This window comes from Plecotus auritus, assembly GCF_963455305.1.
Source record: "Plecotus auritus genome assembly, chromosome: 7".
NCBI classification, from domain to species: Eukaryota; Metazoa; Chordata; class Mammalia; order Chiroptera; family Vespertilionidae; genus Plecotus; species Plecotus auritus.
Window position 1 is genome coordinate 12,162,550 of NC_137774.1, and position 22,185 is coordinate 12,184,734.

At 45.8% G+C, this 22,185-nt stretch overlaps 1 protein-coding gene across 1 annotated transcript in view; it reads right to left on the reverse strand.

Moving 5' to 3' along the window:
• Window positions 1-8,463, reverse strand: part of FAM117A (family with sequence similarity 117 member A) — a gene marked incomplete at its 5' end in the record, with an annotated part of 41,888 nt that extends 33,425 nt beyond the window's left edge. Inside the window, one exon of the mRNA XM_080680578.1 lies at window positions 8,268-8,463. Coding sequence (XP_080536704.1) covers window positions 8,268-8,463 — 196 coding nt within the window. The remainder of the gene's footprint in view (window positions 1-8,267) is intronic.
• Between the last annotated feature and the right edge of the window lie 13,722 nt (window positions 8,464-22,185).

The following is a 22,185-nucleotide window of genomic DNA, read 5'->3' on the forward strand; positions in this document are numbered from 1 at the left end:
TCTTTCCAGCATTTCCCCTCATGGCTAGGGAAGAAAAGGAGAAACAGCAGTGCTTTGTATCACAGGATGGCACCTGGCCTGGGAGAGGGGGCTTCCAGCCTGATCACACCTCTGAAGTCACCCTAGGGGCCAATGGACAACTCTGCTCCCTGGCCTCTCACCCACATCCACATCTAAGCCTAAAGCCAGGTAGTCTGGCTTTTTTACAAAATCCTAAACATTGGCTGTTTCCATGGATCAACCTGGTAACTAACCACCCAAGTCACCCTCTGGCTTTAAGTATGTGGGGAAGAGAGTCTACAGGCCTAGCAATGACATCCATGGAAATGCCACGTCTTTGCCACCAGCTGGGCTTCAAGCCCAATGACCAGGATGAATTAGTGACTTAGAGAGAGAGAGAGAGAGAGAGAGAGAGAGAGAACACTAACACTTGGGGGTTGGGGAGCTTATAAGTAGCTGAAGAGAGGTGTTATAAAGGGGCATAGTGTATGGGGACCAGAAGTGGGGAAAACAACTTCAAGAGAGCCTGGAGGAAGTGTGGCTCACTCTCCCCACCCCTGTTGCCTTTCCAGCAGCTCAATCCAACAAGTATTTATTGAGCACGGCACTCCCCATCTGCCCTCACCCTCCCTCTGCAAAAACACTCAAATCTGTTCAAGCTGCAAGGTGAGTTCCATTGCACTTGAACTTGAAACATGAGGTGCCTACCTTTTAAAAAGGCAGGCACACAATTTCTAGCATGAGACAGAAAGGACTAAAGTGATTTGAGAAAGTTAAGGAATACAGCTGATCAGACAAGGCCACATCAATGCCACTTCGGAAAGGAAAAGGAGGAGAGAATAAAAACTTAACCCTAGAGAGAATATGGTGTCCAATAAAAAAAAAAAAAAAAGCCTACTCAAACCCTAGTAATTCTCTAATTAAGCCCACCTAACACTGAATATGGTATTCCTTAACATATGTGACCTCCAGCTTGAATTTATATTTGTGGACGTGTCAGTTATTTGCTTTTAGAATTGTATATTTAATGCTACCTTGCCTCTCAAGGAGGTTAGACCTCAAGACTCTCCTGCATGTTTCCATTTAGGATCAGATGATAGGTTATTCAGGCGGCAGAACTAGCAGTAGACTAGACTATACTTGTTAACATAGTCCCCCCTCCAAAAACCACCCACCACTCACAAAATAGGGAGCACAAGGTCAAAGAGGAGGCGTCCCAAACTTACAACTCTGCACTGCCAAACACTGTGCATTCTCTAAGTCACAGGCGTCCTCAAACTGCGGCCCGCGGGCCACATGCGGCCCGCCGAGGACATTTATCCGGCCCGCTGGGGGCCGCTGCCTGTCCTGCTTAGCAGCTGACTCGTCCCGGGCCCGCAGTGCGCATAGGAATTTGTTCATAGTTGTTTTTTTTAAACTATAGTTCGGCCCTCCAACGGTCTGAGGGACAGTGAACTGGCCCCCTGTTTAAAAAGTTTGAGGACCCCTGCAAGTCATATTCAGTCACCCCTGAGAGGAATCCCCCACCCCAATCATAGGCCTGCTGCTTCAGATCAACCAAAACCTCCTGAGGAGTCTTCCCAGGCCTCCCCCAACCTCCAGCCCTTTTATTAGGGAGCTGGAAAACGGCTAACGTGCAGGCAGGGCTGAGCCCACGGCACTCTATCCACCCCCAGTGTCAGCTGTCTGTGGCTCGTGAGCAGGGCAGGGTAAATGTCTGTACACAGCCCCGACGGCAGCTCCAGGTTCCCCAGGGGCTGGAGTTAAAAGTTTTCCTATTATGAAATACTTTGATAGCATTCTTTTAAGTCTGGTAACGCTACCCTTGATTGGCTGTGGTGCTCCCACACAGCAAAAGTCAATTGAGGCTTATTCAAGCCTGAGGATAAACATTTAAATGACTCCAAGCTGGGCATTAAGCTTCGTAGTGACCCGAGCAACAGTGTGGAGGAGAAAGCAAAGTGCCAGTTTTCAAAACCAGGAGGTCTGGTGGGGACCAGGAGCTGGAGGCCTGAGTACGAACAGCTAGCTGCACAGAACTTCCCACCATACAGCTATTCCCACCAACAGCCCCTTCCCAAGTTCCCCACGACTGGAGAGGAACTGGAGCACAGAGAATTTATAAATTCAAATATAATCCAAAATTCTTTTCTCTCTGAGATCAGCATTTGTTCTTGACCTAACAATGTGAACAGATCTGGCTAATGTTTGGTTAATTCATAACCCTACAAACCAAATAATGGGAGCTCTCTGTGAAGATTCAGGCAGAGGTAGAAAGTTATCAGCTTTCCCACTCATCTTTCCTCTACTCCCACTCCTCCCTGCGCCCTCTTCTATTCATCTCAGAGGGGAGTAAAACTCATTCACCCCTGAAGAGATTGTCCACTCTCACTAAACTAACTTGCTGGTGGTCACCCACCTTGGCTCTGAACTGGGAAGGAAACACAGAGATTTTCCCTTCCAGCCCCTTAAAAGGGCTCCAAACTGCCTGTGGAGTAAAAGTAAGCCCAGGTAAGTCTAGTAAAGCATGTGAGCTAGTGTCAAATAGCATCTCTATATATAAAAGCCTAAGCGACCAAATGACTGGTTGCTATGACGCACACTGACCACCAGGGGACAGATGATCAACGCACAGGATTGGGCGCCTCTTGTCTGGATCGGGCCTGTGGGGATTGAGCTCCCTCCTGTCTAGATTGGGCCTGCGGGGATTGGGCCAAAACTGGCTATCCGACATCCCCCAAGGGGTCCTGGATTGCAAGAGAGTGCAGGCCAGGCCGAGGGATGCCACCAGTGCACGAATTCCTTCACCAGGCCTCTAGTTTGATATATAGTGTCAATAAGTACTCAAAACCAGACCTAGCCCTGCAACATGTCACACCCTAAAGTTGAATCCTTTGGCACAAAGGCTCTCCCTGAGAGCTGTAAGAATCCAGAGAAGGAAGCTCAATTTCTAACATTTCCATTAAAATCAAGGGATAGTGTGGCCTTGGTGCCCATCATACTCTTCAGTATAAACTAGCAGAAAATGCAGGGTAATGTTCTCTGGCTACTAAAGCCCAACAACCACTTTCACAATACTCATCTTGCAATCCTACTTTAAATGTTCTGGAGATCTATCTATATCTGGAACCAGAGAGAATAATGTCTTCTTACCACACCCACTGTTGTTTTCACCCCTCCTCCACAGACCTCAAATGGTTGCAATATCCTAGTTCTACATTACATAAGTGGAGAACTTCCCATCCTATATAATAAAAGCCTAATATGCAAATTGTCCCCTCCGGCAGTCGTTCGACCAAGAGACCCGGAGTTCAACCGCTCACTATGATGTGTGCTGACCACCAGGGGGCAGCACAGAACATGGTGGACATTGACGACACAGTGCTGGCAGCGGATGGCAGTGGAGGCACTGCCAGCCCCGATGAGAGCAGGGCTGCGGAGCAGGTAAGCAGGTGGCACCAGGCCAAGACAGGTGCGAGCAGGGGCCCAAGTGCTGCCCAGGGCCCAGAGGTCAGCTGGGACCTGCCCTTCCATAGCAGACGCTCGCGCTTCAATTGCTGGCCAGGACTAGGGACCGCACCTGTGCACGAATTTCATGCACCAGGCCTCTAGTATGTACATAATTTGCTATCCAAAATACTGACGAATACATGGACCCAGTCCTTTAGGATAAAGCAGTTAGGCACTGTGGCCCCCAATTTTAAGAATGCCCTTGCTGGTAACATTTAAGAGTCAGATATTTCAGCAGTGCATTTTGATGACCAGGTTCCTGGTACCAGCAAAACTGTCCAAAGCAAGTTAGCAGTGTCAGGCTGGGAAGTGCCTGGTGGTTAATACTTCCCAAACAGAAGCCACCTCACTACAGGGTTTTAAAGAATAATTGCAGCTCTTAAAAGAAGTAAAGAAACTGCACCCCCAAGCTTCATTATAGCAAATGGCTCTTTGGCATAGAAAAGTTGCATTCTATTCTAATCTCCAGGCTGTTTCTGGCATCAGGGTCCAAAAGGACCATGGTTTGATGAGGGCTTCGTCCCAGGGTCTCCCATAAGCAACCTCCTTTATGTGGTTCCACACTATCTAAGCACCCATCCCCCAAGAACTAAGTTTTCAAAGCATTGCAAGGAAAAAAGTTTAATAATTACCAACAGCATTGCTGATAACAATGCTGCCTTATATTCATTGAAACGACCATCTTGGAAAACCTTTAAAATAAACCCTTCCTATGTCCCTGTGGGGAAGCCAGTATTTTAGGGCAGCTGTGACTACTGCCAGCTCACAATGATCTGTTCAGAAAAATAAAAGGTAACAAGAAAAATCCAATACAGGAGATCAGCTTAAAGTAATTTCCATCTGATTTTAAAATGTGCTCACTGCAGTTGTGAGTCGTTAGGTTTGCAAGGCGGGCAAGTGGGAAGGGGGCACAAATTTGCCTAACAGTTAAGCTTTTATGTAAATCCAGATTAGTTTATGTCTATTGAACGTATGTCACCTGAAAACGGTGGGGGTGGGCAGCCTGGATTCACATGTGCTGATCTTCCACAAAGATTGAGGACTGGAAGCTGATAACCCCTTTGCTTTACCCCTAAAGTATGTGTGGGGACACAGGCTTGTTAGTTTTCTGTACCTCCTTAAGATTTTCTGAGGAGGTGGGTACTACACACATTTGAAACTGATCTTCATATAGGAATAATGGTCAGGAACACTGTTTAAGACAAAGATAGGCTCACTTTTTCTATTAAGTGCCAAGTAGTAGTAAATATTTTTGTCTTGCAGGCCAAATGGTCTATATCACAACTACTCAACTCTGTCATTGTTGTGCAAAAGCAGCCACAGACAATACCTAAATGAAGGAGCATGGCTGTATTCTGTAAAACATTATTTACAAAAACAGGCAGAGACCTGGATTTAGCCTGTAGACCCTAATTGCCAACCTCGGGTTTAAGAAGGTCTGGTGGGCAGAGGAGGTACAGAGGCAGCATTTGGCTTCCCCAGCACCCACCTGGCTCCAGTGGGGCTAGTCCACTGGAGAAGAGTTTGCAAGACTGGATTAAACATTAGCTTCATTCTAAGGGTATGGAGACAGAGACACTTAACAGGATAAGAAGACTGGAACCCAAAACAATTTTACCATTTGTCCATCATTATTGGTCCTGGAAGAACATAAACATTAACAGCTTCCAAGAGACATAAGACACAAATGATAATTAAAGGAGGAATTTCAGTAAGAAATTTATCCTGGGTTTCTATTACCCACTAGTGGCTCCTAGCTTTCTTAGAGTTAACCTTTATTTTTCCCTCTACTCTCTTCTGCCTTCCACATTCCTAGCCCAGGCTCATAAAATGAAGCCATTCCTTACTTTATGAAGACACCCCTTATGAATGAATTGTCACAGGAGGTAAATCCTGCTCTTTACATCATAACTTTCTTTTACAAGGTCTAATATATCTTGTCAAGAACAGGGTGTGTGGTGGAGAGATAACTGCACAGTGCTGAGCACTACATCACTCTGAGATGGGAAACAGAAACAGTGATGACACTTAATTGTTCCTGAAACCCAGTCCCAGCTCACCTGCCTTTTTAGACAGTTGGGTTTCAGAGCCCCGTTTTAAAAAGCTCATTTTAAGAGATGAGGGAATGAAAGTGCAAAGGAAGGCCCTGAAATTCTGAAACCTGCAGTACTGGTTTCAGACCAATATGGGTTTGCTCTTTGAAGCCTGAAAAGGCAATGGGGCTCTGGCCAACAGTGCTCTCACCTTGGCTAGGTGGAAAGAATAACAATAATATAAGTAGCAGCAAACACTTTTATAGCACCTTCTATGGGACAAGCACTGTTCTAAGCACGTTGTACCTATTACCTCATGTGTTTCTCATGATGTTGATAGTATTATTCACATTTTGCAGATGAGGAAATTGAGGCACAAGAGTTAAGTAACTCCCTCTAAACCACATAGCTAGTAAGTAGCAGAATCTGGATTCAAAACCCAGGCATTCTGGCACCCAAAGCCATTCCCTTAAGGGTTTATGACTGCAAGATGTTTCCTTCTAGCACATATGGCCTACAGAAAACCACTTCTACCACTTCTCAAGGACAAAGAATGGAAACAATCCGAACACACATAAAGGTTAAAGTTAACCTCCGTAAGACCCGATGTGCTCCCAGACCAAAGGCCAGGCACATTCCCTTAATGTCTGGCCACAAAGGAGTCCTCAGACTCAGGCCACTCGTCCCCTCTTCTATCTTTCCTCTCTCCTGCCTCACTGAAAATCCACAAATAATCCTACTACACACTGAATAAGCACTTTATTAATGCGCTGGGATATCAATAGGCGAAGAAATAATCCATCAGCCCAATCCCTATGCAAAAGACCACCCACCTTGTCCTAAATAACTTGACAAGTAATGCAGAATTCTAGTTTCCTATGATTTTACCGGTGTCTTAGAGCCCCTGGCCCTACAAAAGGAACTGGTCATGTGAAGAACCCAGTCATCCAAACCTACACTCACCTCCTTTCCACAGCACTCGCCAGTGTTTGTCTTTTTAATATAAATGCTATGGTAGACACAGAATAACTGCTCTTAAAATATTACTGCTCATCAATGTCTAGCTAGTACATGGGCAGGCTTTCTATTGATTTCTAGTAAAAGTGACTAAGGTTCTGGTGCTTGCTGTTATACGAAGCTCCCTGGACTCCAAGGAAGCCTAAACAAAACCAACAGGTTTGTAGTCTTGTGGTTTACTTTACAGCTCATGATAGGCATGAGTTTGCCTGAGCATTGCTTTGCTCTACACCACCAGATTCTAGGCATACTTTTACTAGTTGGTCACCATCTTGCTACCAGATTTGACCAAGTTTCTGCATTCCAAGTTGCAATGCTAACATTCACAATGAGGTCCGGATAGACTTGGCTTTCTACTTCAGAGACCCTCTTAATCTCACGCTTACCTAGAAGGCAGTGTAGCAGCTATGCTTTCAGGAGGGGGATGTGTAGGGATTAAGCTCAAGAAACTCTGGTTAGAGAATGTCATTAACTGTTAGATGGCAGAGACCATGACTTTTGTACATTTGGTAGACTCTGAGGCTTTGGAAGTGTGCAATGATCTTTTCACATATGGTGTGAATCAAATGCAAGCCTCACTTTCAACTTATTGCCAACTTCTTCATGCAAGTAGGTGCCTTTTCCTATTCCTAACTGCCTGCATTTGGGTGGTGGGGCAGCGGGGGGGCTGGGGAGGGCGACCATCACAGCCTGTGTGTGAAAGTCAGGTAAGCTTACTCCCCCCCTAGTTTCCCCACACCAACATCAAGCTGCTATTAAGACACCGGTTCAGTGCTGCTCAGAAAGTGGGGTGTTTGCCACAGTGTACTTGTTTGTAGTCCTCACCCCACCGCCACGTTGGCTGACAATGCCCAGGACAAAACGGCCTTCGTGGGGAGAGGAGGAAAGGGGGGAGGCGGTAGGAGGGGGGAGGAACGGGGCTGCCCAGGTCGGTCTCTCTCTCTCTCTCTCTCTCTCTCTCTCTCTCTCTCTCTCTCTCTCACACACACACACACACACACACACACACACACACACACGATGGTTGGGATGAGGCAGCCATATGAAGCAGGTCTATGATCTGAGTACATACAACTTCTGGGACGAGAGGAATTTAGGGAATAGGCGCGGAGCGTTTTTACTGTAGTCAAAGCCGTAAAACTAACTTACTCCAGCGCCTCAGATGAAATCAGTTCCAGGAGGTGGCATAAAGGGAAGCGCACGAGAAGTGGGGAGGAAAGGAACGCCACGGCTGTAGAGCGGGACGATGGGGGCAAACTCAAGTAGAAGTAACACATGGCTCCAAAAGGACTCTCCTCCATGCCCTTCCCCCTCCGCGTGCAGACGTCCAGCGCCCACCCTGCACAGGGCGCCCCCATCAGGCGCCACTCACTCCTTCCTCACGCCTCGCTGCTACCCGGGCACCTTCCACTCACCCCCACACGACACTTCTGCCACTTTTCGGTTACGCCCCCAAAGCCAGCCTCCATCTGCCAGGTCCCTCCCCTCAGCTCCCGGCCCCAACACCCTGCACACTGTCCCGGCGGTGCACCCCGAATTCACGACTCCTCGCTCTCGCCGCCCTCTTAAGACTTTGCGCGACCTCTTTTCTCTCCCCTCGCCCCTGTCCACTATTCCCTCACACTTCTTCCCACAACCCCTCCCCCCACCACGCGCCCCCCTCCCCCAACGGCTCCTCCCCCGGCACCCGCTCCAGGCCCAGCTCACCTGCGCGGCCACCCCCGTCCCGGCGCTGGTGCGGCTGCTGCAGCTGGAAGGGGACCGTGGCCCTGAGCGGCTGCAGCCCAGCCCGGGGGGAGCCGGCGGGGACAGGGGGAGAGCAGCCCCGCCGGAGTCCTCCCGACCCTCCACGCCCCGGCCCCCAGGCACCTCCGCCTCTGCCGCCCGCCGCGGCCCCCGCCATTGCCCACCCGCCCGCCCGCCTCGGCCCCACAGCGAGCCCCACACAGCCCCCAACCCCCGTTGCGGCTGCTTATCTGCCCTACGAGGCAGAGACCGGCCCCTTCAACCCAGGGCTCTCATTGGCCTACGGATTCCCAGGCCTCTCCTCCCAACCAATCCTCGGCTTGATCATCCCTTCCCAGAGGCTAATTGGTTAATATGCCTAGCGATCCAACCCAAAACCTCACCCCCACTCCACCCCCGCCTGCTTTTGCATATCCGAGGGACCACTGATTGGTCTACCCAGAAGAGGGCTGGTTCTCCAGCGCCCCCAATGAGAAGACGCAGAAAAGGGGAGCATCACACCCAGTCCCAGGTAGTATGCAAATACGATGTCACGTGACGTCAGACTGAGCTGGGCGGGACCAGGCGTAAGATGGAATCAGGCATTGAAATCATCATGGGGGGTAGGGAAGAGTGTCAAACTTTCAGCAGTTGAGTGAGTCCTGGCAAGCATCAAGAAAGCGATACCTTAAAAGAGCATTACTTTTAGTTTAATCTAAAAACATTAGTTTTGAGCCCTCAGGATTTCAGTGCTGATTTCAACTCCAAAGTCTACAAATTAATGCAAAGTTTGCAACATTTGCATGCGGTTTGCATTATATTCGTGCACTTAATGGCTACCGTGCCTCATGTGACACCCACATTTGTCTTTCTCCACGTTTCCAACTTTGTAATTGGTGTTGGTCCTACCTAAACACACACACACACACACACACACACACACACACACAAACTGCTAGCCTGTAAATTAAATTGAGACGGTAAAGAAGCAGAAATTTCTCTTTAGAGTCGTCCATTTCAAATCTAGCTCAGCAGAGTGGAAGGAACAAAGTGACTGAAAAACGTGCCCAAATTTGCACAGTGACTCCATTCTAAATCCTGCTCTTCTCATTTCAATGCTCTCTGACCTACAAGTCAAAATGAGGATAGTCCTCAAAGAGAATAACTGCAGTTGTGAAAAATCACATGTTAGAATATATATGAAGACATTTGAGAAAGAAAACAGCATTTGAGTCACTACTGAAATTACTCTTCAAAAGAAAAAAATTATTACCCTTGACATTTATTAACCATGTTCTATATATAGAAAAAGCAAAAGACAATCAACCCTGGATTGTCTGCAGTAAGGGACCATCCAAGTAATTGGACAATTCCCTCCTGATTTATATTTAGCTATGAACTCTAATTTTGATCTTGCTACAAATTTATCTTTCTATTTTTGTTTTTGCCCAGTTTAATGTTAAAATAAAGATATTCCCTGAAGCAATACTAACTAATCAAGGAAGAGGAGGTAATCTGGGAGCATGCTGCAAGGCAAGAAGAGGTCATACTGGGATTAAATATTGAAACAGATAATACCCAAAGTGGAAATTCAAGAGTTGGTTGGATATTAAAACCAGCCTACATAGACAGAACAAACTGAGGCAACGGAACATCCTGAAGGGAGGTTTTCTTTGCAGAGTGTACTCCTGCAGTTTGAAGGATCTGACATGTGAAATCTTTCTTCATTGACTGGGAAATGCTGTACTCCTTTTCCATGAAGAAGACAGCTTTACCAAAGGCAGATAGGAAAGAACACAAACTGATGAACTGTTAAAAACTCATTCTTTATAAATTTAACTCAGCTTTTTAGAAAATCTTCCAATTTAGCCCAGCCACTGTGGGTCAGTGGTTGAGTGTCAGCCCATGAACTAGGAGGTCAGGATTCAATTCCAGGTCAGGACACATGTCCAGGGTTTCGGGCTCAATCCCCAGTGGGGGGTGTGCAGGAGGCAGCCAATCAATGTTTCTCTCTCACAGATGTTTCTGTCTCTCTATCCCTCTCCCTTCCTCTCTCTAAAATCAATAAAAATGTATTTTTAAATCTTCCAATTTATAACATTCCTCAATTCTAATTAGCTCAACGTTTATATACTAGTATAGCTTCATGACAATCTGGAAAAAGAAAAGCATGGATTCTTATTATGGTGCAAGTAGGAAAACTGGGGCCCAAAAAGGTTAAGTACTTTTGATTCTTAGTTCATGTCTCTATGAGATCTTATTTGACCACCCTGCCTCACATCTTCATTAATCATAGTAATGGTAGCATCTAACATTCATTGAGTCCCTTTTTCCATGCCAGGTACATGTTAAGCACTGTGCATACATTATATCATTTAATGCTCATGACCACAACTATGAGTATTATTTCCTCTTCTTTGAGGCTTCAGAAAGAAATAACATGCCCAAGCCTGGCTGGGTAAGAGCATCATCCTGATATGCCAAGGTTGGGGGTTCAATTGATCCCCAGTCAGGGCACGTGCAAGAATCAACCAATAAATGCATAAATAAGTGGAACAACAAATCTCTCTCTCTCTCCTTTCTCCCCCCTTTCCCTTCCCCCCTCTCTCTAAAATCAATTATTTTTAAAATATATATATATTTTATTGATTTTTTACAGAGAAGAAGGGAGAGAAATAGTTAGAAACATCGATGAGAGAGAAACATAGATTAGCTGCCTCCTGCACACTCCCCACCAGGTATGTGCCCGCAACCAAGGTACATGCCCTTGACCGGAATCGAACCTGGGACCCTTATGTCCGCAGGCCGACGCTCTATCCACTGAGCCAAACCAGTCAGGGCTCAATTATTTTTAAAAAAAGAAAAGAAATAACATGCCCAAGATTACTCCGACATCCTGACTCCAGAGCTGAACTCCTAATCTCTATTCTTGTAAAACTTTCTTATGAATACAGAAGGCTTGCTATTTATATTTTACATAAAGAATGTCCAAAGCTGCACATGTGGCTGATATGTTAAAATTACAGTTGTCTAGTATTTTACAGATCTTACATATATAATCTCATTTTCACAATAGGCATACAAGATAGAAAATGCAGATACTGTCTCTATTTTACAGAAAGCTAAGTCACAGAGGCTAGATAACTTGCCTAAGATCACCCACTTAGTAAATGACAAATTCAGGACTTATATCCTAGGTCTTTCAACTCAGATTCAAGTACTTTCCCAACCAATACTCAACTTCTAAACCACTGGCCTGCCTGAGAGGACGGGCTAGTTGGTCTCTTGAAATGTTCTTGCCTCACAACTTATTCCATTTTAGGAGCCCTCAATATGTAAATTATCAGGTAGTCTTAGGAGATACTGAGTGATTTTTAAAAATTTATTCTAGAGAGAGGAAGGGGGAGAAAGAGAGAGGGAGAAACATTAATGTGAGAGAGAAACACTGATCGATCGGTTGCCTCCCATACGCACCTCGACTGGAGATTGAACCCACAACATGGGTATGTGCCCTGACTGGGAACTGAACCCACCACCTTTTGGTGAATGGGACAACACTCACCAACTGAACCACACTGGCCAGGGCTGAGTTTTTAATTATTGTTTGAGCCATACAGTGTATGTTAGAAGTAAAGGCCCTGGAATTAAGAATCATGAAATACTTTGGGCAAGTGGTACCCTTTCTTTATACCAGAATCATTGTTGTAAAGATAAAATGGCATATTATTGGATAGCTGCATTCTTCCCTTGGAGAGAAGGGTAATGTGAGTAGTCTCAAGGACACGGGATTCAAATTTTGTTTCAAAGCCAAGTTACGAGGAATTGAGGACCTGGACAGTGGAAGACGAGCCTGTGGAGGTGGCACAGCTGAAGAATTGGATCTTCTGAGTCCAGAGAGTCCTGGTTCTTCCTGATAAGTTGCTGGCAAAAGACACTAAAGTTGACCTAGCTGAAGGAGTGAAAAGGCAGGGAGGCTAGGAGATCCCTGTCCTCTCACTAACCAGGTATCATGTCCAACCAGCTGTCTCTTATTGCTTTCTCTATTACTGATAGCTTCTCCTGGCATGGCATGATGGGAGGATAAAGACTTCATTCTGAAGATCAACGCCTGTTTCCTCCAATAAAAGAAGCTATAGCTTTGGGAAGGATGTGCACTGCTAAGGGGAGATGCCTTGCCTTAAAAAGCATCTTTTAGCTTATAAGAAACCTGTCACCATCCCATCATCCTTATCAACACAACTGTCATTAATTTACTCATCACAAATTTAGTGAAATGACCAGTATGTGCCAGACACAGAACTAAGCGCTAGTTAATCATGTTCAGAGGCGTGCTCTCTACCCTGGGGTTCACAGCCCAGCAAGCCTTGAAGCCTGTTTGCAGAAGTGGTACTGGGCTAGAAGCTATTCTGATTGAGACATCACCTGGTTCCTGTTTTCAGGGACTTTGGGTCACAGGCAGGCACCCATAAACATCAGAAGTGGAGAATTGCATATACCAATAAATTGTTTTTCATCTATAGGAGAATTACTTGCCTCAGAGGGTTCCAACAGCAAATGCTTACTTAGTCCCTTGATCCCAGCCTGCTCTTGGGATGTCCACAGATGTCACAATAAATGAGGATTCAAGGAATTGGATATTCTCTACAGGTGTGTGTCAGAGGTATAGCCACTCCCCAAGCAGTACCTCTAAGCCCCAAGGGTGTTAATAGCCATAGAAGTCTGAGGGACTACCAAGGATGAAAGGCTGTAGGGAGTGCTGGCAGATCAGAGGATCAGCAGGGAAGCCTTATCCTGCTGGCTACTGAATTGAAAGAAGTCTAGGGTTGTCATAGCCAAGAGAAGTTTTCCAGGTCTGAAGGAACCGGTTCTACTTTCAGGGTACCTTGACCCTCACTCTGTGCATTTATGGCACAATAACCAACAAGAACGGGAATTCCAAATCATCATTTTACACCCCCCCCCCCCCCAAATTTGATACTCAGTAGCAATTGTTCAGCAGAGAATAAAGAAGTTCTGATATTCCTTGATACCTGGGGGACTGGACTTCTTGGTAAATGTCTACGTGCTTACGTCTTTGGCCCCCAGGGTTCCAGAATAATAAAACAGAAAATAAGATGACGCAGACACACAGTGCCTCTTTCCGACCTACCTCCTTTCTTCAGCTTCTGTCTGAAATGTCAGGCCTCGATCCTCAGGGAATGAGATCCTGAGGAAATGGGGTCAGAACTGAAGGAGCAGAGCAGCCTGAGAGGGATTGGGAAGGAGGGTTGAGGGAATGAATGAGGTTATGGGAACAGAGTAGGGAGGGGGGCCTAGGCCTCAACAACTCTCCCACTCCGGTGACCTCCCTCTCTATCCCTTCCCTCTGACTCCCAAGGTAACCAGATGGCCTGGATTTTGACCTTCAGGACCTTGTCTGACACATTTTTCCCTTGCTGTGGCCCACCACCACTTTCTGTCCTCTGGCTTAGTTATCTCACTTGTTCCTTTTCCTTCGTTCTGACTGGATGGCATTTACTCCTTAACTCTTCTTTTCCTCTCTCTTGGTGGGAATCAAATTTATTTTCTTGCTAAACTATAGCCTTTTTAAAATTAAGATTCCTCATCCTTGGCAATAAAGGAACTGGCAGAAGTTTTAAAACAGGTAAAGAGTAACCGTGGAATCTGCGATATCAACATTTTGGAATACTGGACCTAGTGGCACATTCTGTGAAAAATACAAAAGTAGGTTGTATTTTTTATAAGCACTGGAATAGACATTAAAGACTATATGTGATCTAGTCTCCTCATTTTACAGATAAATGGATGCCCAGACAAGTCAAGGACTTGCCAGAGGTCACTCGGCAAATCAGAGGCAGGGCAGGGGACCAGGCTTCTTCATCCCATTCAGTATTGCCTCAAAACATAAATAACTTTTAAAAGAATTTAGCCCTAACCAGTTTGGCTCAATGGATAGAGTGTCGGCCTGAGGACTGAAAGGTCCCAGGTTCGATTCCGGTCAAGAGCATGTACCTTGGTTGCGGGCACATCCCCAGTGAGGGGTGTGCAGGAGGCAGCTGATCGATGTTTCTCTCTCATCGATGTTTCTAACTCTCTATCCCTCTCTCTTCTTCTCTGTAAAAAATCAATAAAATATATTTAAAAAAAAGAATTCTGATGGAGTACTATTCAATAATAAAATGAGACAAACTATTGATATATGCTACAATGTGGATGGACCTTAAAAATATAATGCTAAGTGAAAGAGGCCAGATGCAAAAGACCACATATTGTGTGATTCCGTTTATATGAAATGTCCAGAAAAGTCAAATTTATAGAGACAGAAAGTAGATCAATTGTTATCCAGGGTTGGGAAGGGGAGCAGGGATTACCTGCAAAGAAGCACAATGAAACTTTTGTGCTATCTAAAACGGAAATGTGGTGATGATTGCACAACTCTATAAATGTACTAAAAACCATGTATAATTATTAATTTTATGGTATGTAACTTATACCTCATTAAGGTGTTTCCAAAAAAAAAAAAAAAAGGGATTTAGATATGCTTAGGAACAAGAGATCTATGGTGGCTGGCAGACCCTGTTAATCTTTTAAGGGAATGTCTCAGGAAACAAATGTCCCTACACCCGTGACATCCCTAAAAGGTCACTGTACAAGATGTAGGATTTGGCTTTTTGGCCTATGGAATACCAGGCTGGTATTTCTCAGTTTTTAAAACTATCCTCCTCTCTAAAATATATGTTTCCTGAGGAGAACAGGTGTCTTGGTCATCGCTCTAATTACCACACCTAGCTCACTGTGACCAGCATGCAGATGTTGCTTCACAAAAAAAAATTCATTAAACTCAAATTCTGCTGCATCATGTGATTATGGGTACCTTAGGGGACCATCTGGTTTCTAGAGCAGTGCCTTGGTGGGAACAGTTTGCATCCCCCACTCCCGACTTTCCCAGGCCCACTGAGAGATCAAAGTCTTTGGAGAGGAGAGTTGGTTTATATACATTCCCAGGAGACTGCGTATAAACCAAAAGGCCCATTTGTCTCAGCCCCTTTTAGACTTCCTCTTCTCCACCACTGTTCCCATTTACCTTCTTCAAGTTGGCCTCAACAATATAATTATCCCTAAGGCAAGTAAGCTACAATATTCTAAACATTCTCCATCTGATTCCCCTCTCCCTTCCTCTCACACTGTACACCAAATCAGACATCAAGTATCATTCCAATTTCAAAAATATTACAAATATAACAGAAGGGACAAGTGGCTTGAAAATTGGTCTGTAGTCTGATTTCCTTTAGATCCAGGACACAGACTCCAGAGCTCTTTTCAGAGCCAAAAATATTATCTCCAAAGGGCTTTTGTAATAATAAATAACTGCAAAGTATCACCACAGGTTCTTCCTCCGTTTTAATTTCTGTGCCTTGGTTTATGAACTTTCCCTCTCCCTGCAATTCCATCTTCCACCATCTGCTTCAATTTCCAATTAGATCTCACTTCCTCCAAACGTTCCTCAATTGACCTTATGAGGTACTGATGAGTCTCTAGGGACTCAGGTGTTCAATTTGTAGCACAATATATGAGTACTAACTTATGGGTAGCTTTATCATTTCTGCTAAGTCACTTTATATCTGTTGGTCTTTTCTTCCCAATTCTGAGCAAAGGGATCCATTTATTCTGGTATTTCTTGTCAGCAACTAGTGCAAACCACTGCATCCGGCAATGTTGAATCAATGTTGGTTAAATATTTGACTGTTTCTCCACCTAATGTTTCTAACCACTCCTAAAAGTTGAGGCTAAAAGTCCTGCAGACTGAAAGCAGGAAAGGCTCCAGGTTTTGTGAGTAAAAAAATTATAGTTAGGTGCGAGGGCTTGGAAGGGTTCTGTGCAAGTAAGAGGCTCTGACACTTAAGTTTCATTAGCTTCATTGTAAATCTGTTTCTAACTGAAAGAATGAAGCCTGGTTACATCCCATCCAACTCTTCAACCCTGACTGAATTGTCTATTCCCGGTTTCTCTAGTGCCGTGGTCGGCAAACTGAGGCTCGCGAGCCACATGCGGTTCTTTGGCCCCTTGAGTGCGGCTCTTCCACAAAATACCACGGCCTGGGCAAGTCTATTTTGAAGTGGCATTAGAAGAAGTTTAAGTTTAAAAAATTTGGCTCTCAAAAGAAATTTCAATCGCTGTACTGTTGATATTTGGCTCTGTTGACTAATGAGTTTGCCGACCACTGCTCTAGTGGATATCCTATACTCAACACATCGATTCAATGGCTCTGGCTTGACAAAATGGCCTTGGTAGCCAAGTCTCTCTATGTAATGAAAAAGTCTCAAAGGGCTGGATTGACATTCCTCCCACTTAATAACTTGGTGGCACATAAAATATTGCTCCTTTCAAAGCAGGAGGTTTCTCCTGCTATGCATGGTGGAGGGCAAAGACCTTGTACCCAATTCTGGAAGCCCCTGATGGCTCAAAGCCTCAAGGAATTATGTTGTTGTGTAGCAGAAGGGCCTGGAATGTTCCAGTACATTCCACTAGTGGCCTCTGTGACCCCTGCTTCTATTCAACTTGGGCAAAGGCCTGGTAGTCTACAAAGTGGCCTGTATTCTGCTGGGGTAGGAAGCAGCTTGGACATGCTTCTTCCATGCCACTCTGATAAAATCACACAAGTTGGCACCTTCTCTGGAAGTCCCACCCAACAGCTGCATCCAATTCTCTGACCGCCTGGATATTTGCCCAGAATGTCAAGCCAGGGTTTAGATACCAACCCTATCAATTTCTTGGCTCTATATACCCAGTTATTTTTTTAAAAAAATATATCTTATTGATTTTTTTACAGAGAGGAAGGGAGAGGGATAGAGAGCTAGAAACATCGATGAGAGAGAAACATTGATCAGCTGCCTCCTGCACACCCTCAACTGGGGATGTGCCCGCAACCAAGGTACATGCCCTTGACCGGAATCGAACCTGGGACCTTTCAGTCTACAGGCCGATGCTCTATCCACTGAGCCAAACCAGTTAGGGCTCTATATACCCAGTTCTGAATTCTTCCCCAAACAGACTAGAAATCCGGGATTCCTGAACCAGTGGTGTGTCTGCACTCTTCAGAATGCCCAAGGAGCCTGTACCACCTATAGAGACAGAAACTTCAGGGCCCTAGGAAGGAAGGAATATAATCAGGATGCTACAGACCATCTGCCCCTGCTACACAGCATAGAAGAAAACTTCTACTTACTGGGCAGTTACTATAGGCTACACAATTTGCACACATCATCTCATTTGATCCTCAGTCATAGTTACTATACCCTGTTTGGTGGGTATAATTATTCCCATTTCACAGGCAAGAAAACTGAGGCTCAGAATGGTTAGGAAACCTGTTAAAGGTTATATAGCTAGGGTGACCTGCCTTCACCTCTATTGTGTATGACCACAACTGGAGGTGGAGTGGGGGTCAGTGGACTAGGTGAGGGGGATGCAGATCTAGAGGTTCACTCCTTACCCAGAGATTAAAGGTCAGAGATAGGAATATAGGCCAGACTAGTCATGCTATAACTTACTCCCCTGTCTCCCTGTCACTCCCTCAGCTCTAAACTCCCTGGAACTCTAACTTTGTTTATATGGCAGGGGAGCAGTGCTCAGAAATCATGGAGGTGAGGCTGGCAGGTTCCAGCTGTTCCTGTTGTGTGAGTCAAACTTTTTTTTTTTAACTTCTCCTTGGCAAAAGCATGTCTGTCCTTCAGTGGACTAGCTAGCCTAGGACCAAATCCATTCCCTTTCTCCAAGCTTCCTATCTCCAGGGAGGAAAAAGAGAGAGGGAGAGATGGGGAAGTTGGGGGATTTCCATTAAGAAGAAACCAGAGAAGATTAAAGGAGGCAGAAGGGTGGTGCTGCCCTTTAAGAAAGCCTGCCAGAGCTCTGGAGCTGGGACTCTTAAGAAACTTCTGCAGTGTGCCAGGTAAAGTGAGAAAGCCCTTCGTGGGGTCAGAAGAGGAGGCCCTAGGGAAGACTTGGCAGAAGGTGGGAAGCAGGTAAGAATCTATCCAGGACTGAAAGTGTGTGTTTAATTCTGAAACCTCCAAAATAAAAATAGTAAAGGGGGTGCTCTCCCTCCAGGGAGCACGCCCATGCCCCCTTCTCTCCCCCTCCCTCCCGCCAGGAATGTTACCATTAGCTTCCACATTCCCAAGTTCCAAGGGCCCTTCCTTTACCTTCATAACTTGTTCCCTAAGCCCATTTCTTCTAGGAATTACTTTTTCTTCCTCTGTAATTTACCAAATAAATGTTCTCTTACCAAAAATAAATAAATAAATAAATAAATAAATAAATAAATAAATAAATGGACTCGCCCTTGACTTTGTCTCCCCACCTCAGGGATGGGGCAGCCAAGTAAGGGAAACTCTTGCTGGACCATCCTCTCCATTGCCAGCAAACTCTGGCTGCACTGCCTGCCCAGCCTGCCAGAGCACTGCTGGAAAGAGTGACCCACCACTGTGTGTGGTTGATAAATGATGGGCACCCCTGCCTGCTACCCATTCTCTCTTTTCTCCCTTAGTTTGCAGTCTTCTGGCTGACAGGGAGCTCTGGAGCAGGGGTGGGGGCAGAAGGGTCCTACAGACAGTATTTAATACTCAGTGATTTATGGCAGCTGGAAGGGAAGGAGGGGAAGCCGGAGAGGGGAAGCCCCTGGGACTAGTTTCCATGACGCATCAGCACACCATTGACAAGAGTCAAAAGTATTTTCTTGATGTCTGTGCCTTCAGGCCCAGCTTTGGGACAAGATACAGCCCTCATCTCTCCTGGGGCCCAAGATTCTAATGCCATATAGGATGAGACCAGCAGAACTAGCTGGAATGAGGTGAATAAACATACATCCAAATCCTCATCCTTTTCTTTAAGCCCCACACTGCTGGGAGAGGGAAGAAATAAGTGAGGTCAAGCAGCTCAATGGCTGTTTTTGGAGGACTTATTTTTTTAATGTACAAGAATTCTTTTGAACCCTCCATGGTTCCAAGAAAAACTATTGGAAATGTCCCTGCTTAAGGGGCCCGGGGGTTAAGTGCCAGGGATGGAAGGCTAAATGCCAGGGGTGCTGGTTGCAGGGATTCTTGGGCCTGGGGCTAATGGCCTCCCTGCTGTGGACTCAGGAATACCAGGCCCAGGCTCTGGTTGCCCAGAGAGATGCAGCCATTTTTACTTCTGATTGAAGGGCACCACCTTCTGGGATTTTCCCTTTTCTGGTGAAAAACAGAGTAGAATAGGCCCAAAGGACCAAGATTCTGTAGGGCACTGAAGGAGATAACAATGTGAAGTAGGGTGAGACCAATGTTTTATGTAGGTTAGAATTTAAGCCCCGCTGGTGGAAAGATGTATTTTGTGGGAGTTGATGGTAATTGCCTTTCACAAGGATGATCTCAAAAGGTCAAGGGATGGGCCTTGAATAGCCCTAATGCCCCTGAAACAGTCTATTGTATAACTATTGTCTATACATGTAAAGGAAACCTTCGTGACCCTATTCATACTTTTTTTTTTGCATCTGAGGTTTCCCCAAGTGAATAACTGCATACTACTTATCCCCAGAACCAGTCTACCTCCTTTAAGCTTCAGCAACAAAATAGTTCAACTGCATTTCTTAAGCTCCTACTATGTGCCAGGCATCATGTTAGGTGCTGTGGATATAGAGGAGACCATGTATTATTCATCTCTATATCCACAGCACCTAACATGATGCCTGGCACATAGTAGGATAGGAGAAAAAGAATATGGAGAAAGAACACTCCAGGCAGAGTAAAGAATGTGTGCAAAGGTCCTGAGGTGGAAGGAACCAGCGCACTTATAAGGACTTTCAGGAAGGCCAATCAGGCTGCAGCACAGGGAATGAGGTGGTGTGGAATGGGCTGGAGAGTTAACCTGAGGACAGACCACGTGGGACACTGCAGGCCCCGTATGAATTTCAGTCCGTATCCAGAAGCACATGGAATAAAAGTATTTACTGAAGAGCAGATAATGGCTCTTTCCCAGATTACTAATGCTGCTTATACTTGTCTGGAAGGAGAACAGTAACAACAGTCTGAAGTGCTGGGAACTTCCCCAGTGTCCTTGCATGGTGTGCCTCTGTCTGGCTGGCACTGGGAAGGCCCAAAATTGATGAGCCAAACTCAGCCTTGCAGCCTTCAGGCGAGGGATGGCCCCTGCCAGTGTGGACAGAGGGGTAGGGGTGGAGGGTGGGTGGAGTGCTTTGCCTGAGATATCAGCTCCAAAGTGACATTTGGAACAGCCCCAAGACTATGGCTCTTGTTCCTAGATAACTCTATCATGTGTACCCCTATTTAAATGGTCTGCTCACCCTACCGCCCTTCCTATAGCAGCTGTGCTCCCCACCCAATCTGGGGAAGGCCTTTGGATAAGAACTCTGACTCTTGACCTGCTGAGTTCAGGTCTCTGTACTGCCTGGAACCATGTATCCTATATAATAAAAGGGTAATATACAAATTGACCCTAACGGCAGAACTGGGAATGACCTGTCGCTATGACGTGCACTGACCACCAGGGGGCAGACTCTCAACGCAGGGCTGCCCCCTGGTGGTCAGTGCACTCCCACAGGGGGAGCTCCGCTCAGCCACAAGCCAGGCTAACAGCTGCGAGCGCAGTGGTGGTGGTGGAAGCCTCTCCCACCTCCTCTGAAGCCTAAGCCACAGTCGGACATCCCCCCATGGCTCCTAGAGGGATGTCTGACTGCCAGCTTAGGCCTGATCTCCTGGGGAGCAGGCCTAAACCAGCAGGTGGACATCCCCTGAGGGGTCACGGACTGAGGGACCCCTCCCGGCCGAGTGCACGAATTTTTGTGCACCAGGCCTCTAGTATTTACATATTCTTGATAGTTTTCCAGAGGTATTAATGGAAACCCTGGAAGAAGAGGGTTATGATGGTTGGACTCAGCTTTTCTGAAGACCTCTCTTTGGAGAATGTGGTTTGGTGTAGTGACATCTACTGGCAAGGCTAGGCAGGTAAGAAAATGACCAGATGCCTATTCATCCTCCAGTCATTTCCAGACTAGTAGGAAAATCATTCTTAACCCCTGAGATTAGGTTGAGGTTAGTAACCTCATTTGGTTAGAGCAAGACTAAGAAGTCCAAGGTTGTGGATTTGGACCAGGTATGTGCTGGTTTGCCTTAAATAGAGAAATGTTTTTATTAGATATAGCTTGCATCCCTCAGTTGATTCACATTTGGGTACGGTTGCTACAAGGGAGACTGGGTAAGCATTGTAACTGACTCAGAGGAACCTGTTCCTAGCTGCCATTCCTGGGAAAGTATTTCCCAAAAAATAAAATGACCCACAGTTTATAAATGGCAGCATACAGGGTCATTTTTCATCCTCCTAAAGTTGGCTGGTCTGGGAAAAGTTTTTTTCTGGGACTCAATTCCTCCCAGGAAAAAAAGTGTCTACAGAACCATATTCAGGTTTTCGATCGTGTGCAAGAGTGATTACAGCATTAAAAGTGGCCTCTTACCCTGGCTGGTGTGGCTCAGTTGACTGAGTGACCTATTGTGCTCCAAAGGGTCGTGGGTTCGATTGCCGGTTTGATTCCCAGTCAGGGCACATACCCAGTTTACAGAGATCAATGTTTCTCTCTCACATTGATGTTTCTCTCTTCCTCTTCCTTCCTCTCTCTCTCAAATCAATAAAAATAGCCCTGTTAGTGTTGCTCAGTCGTTAGGGTGTCAACTGAGCACAGAAGGGTTACAAATTAGTCTGGGCCCTGGTTGGGGTGTGTGCAGGAGGCAACCAATCGATGTGTCTCTCTCACATCTACGTTTTTCTCTCTTTCTCTCTCTCTCCCCCGCCCTCCCTGCCACTGTCTCTAAAAATCAATGGAAAAAATATCCTTGCGTGAGGATTAACAAAAATA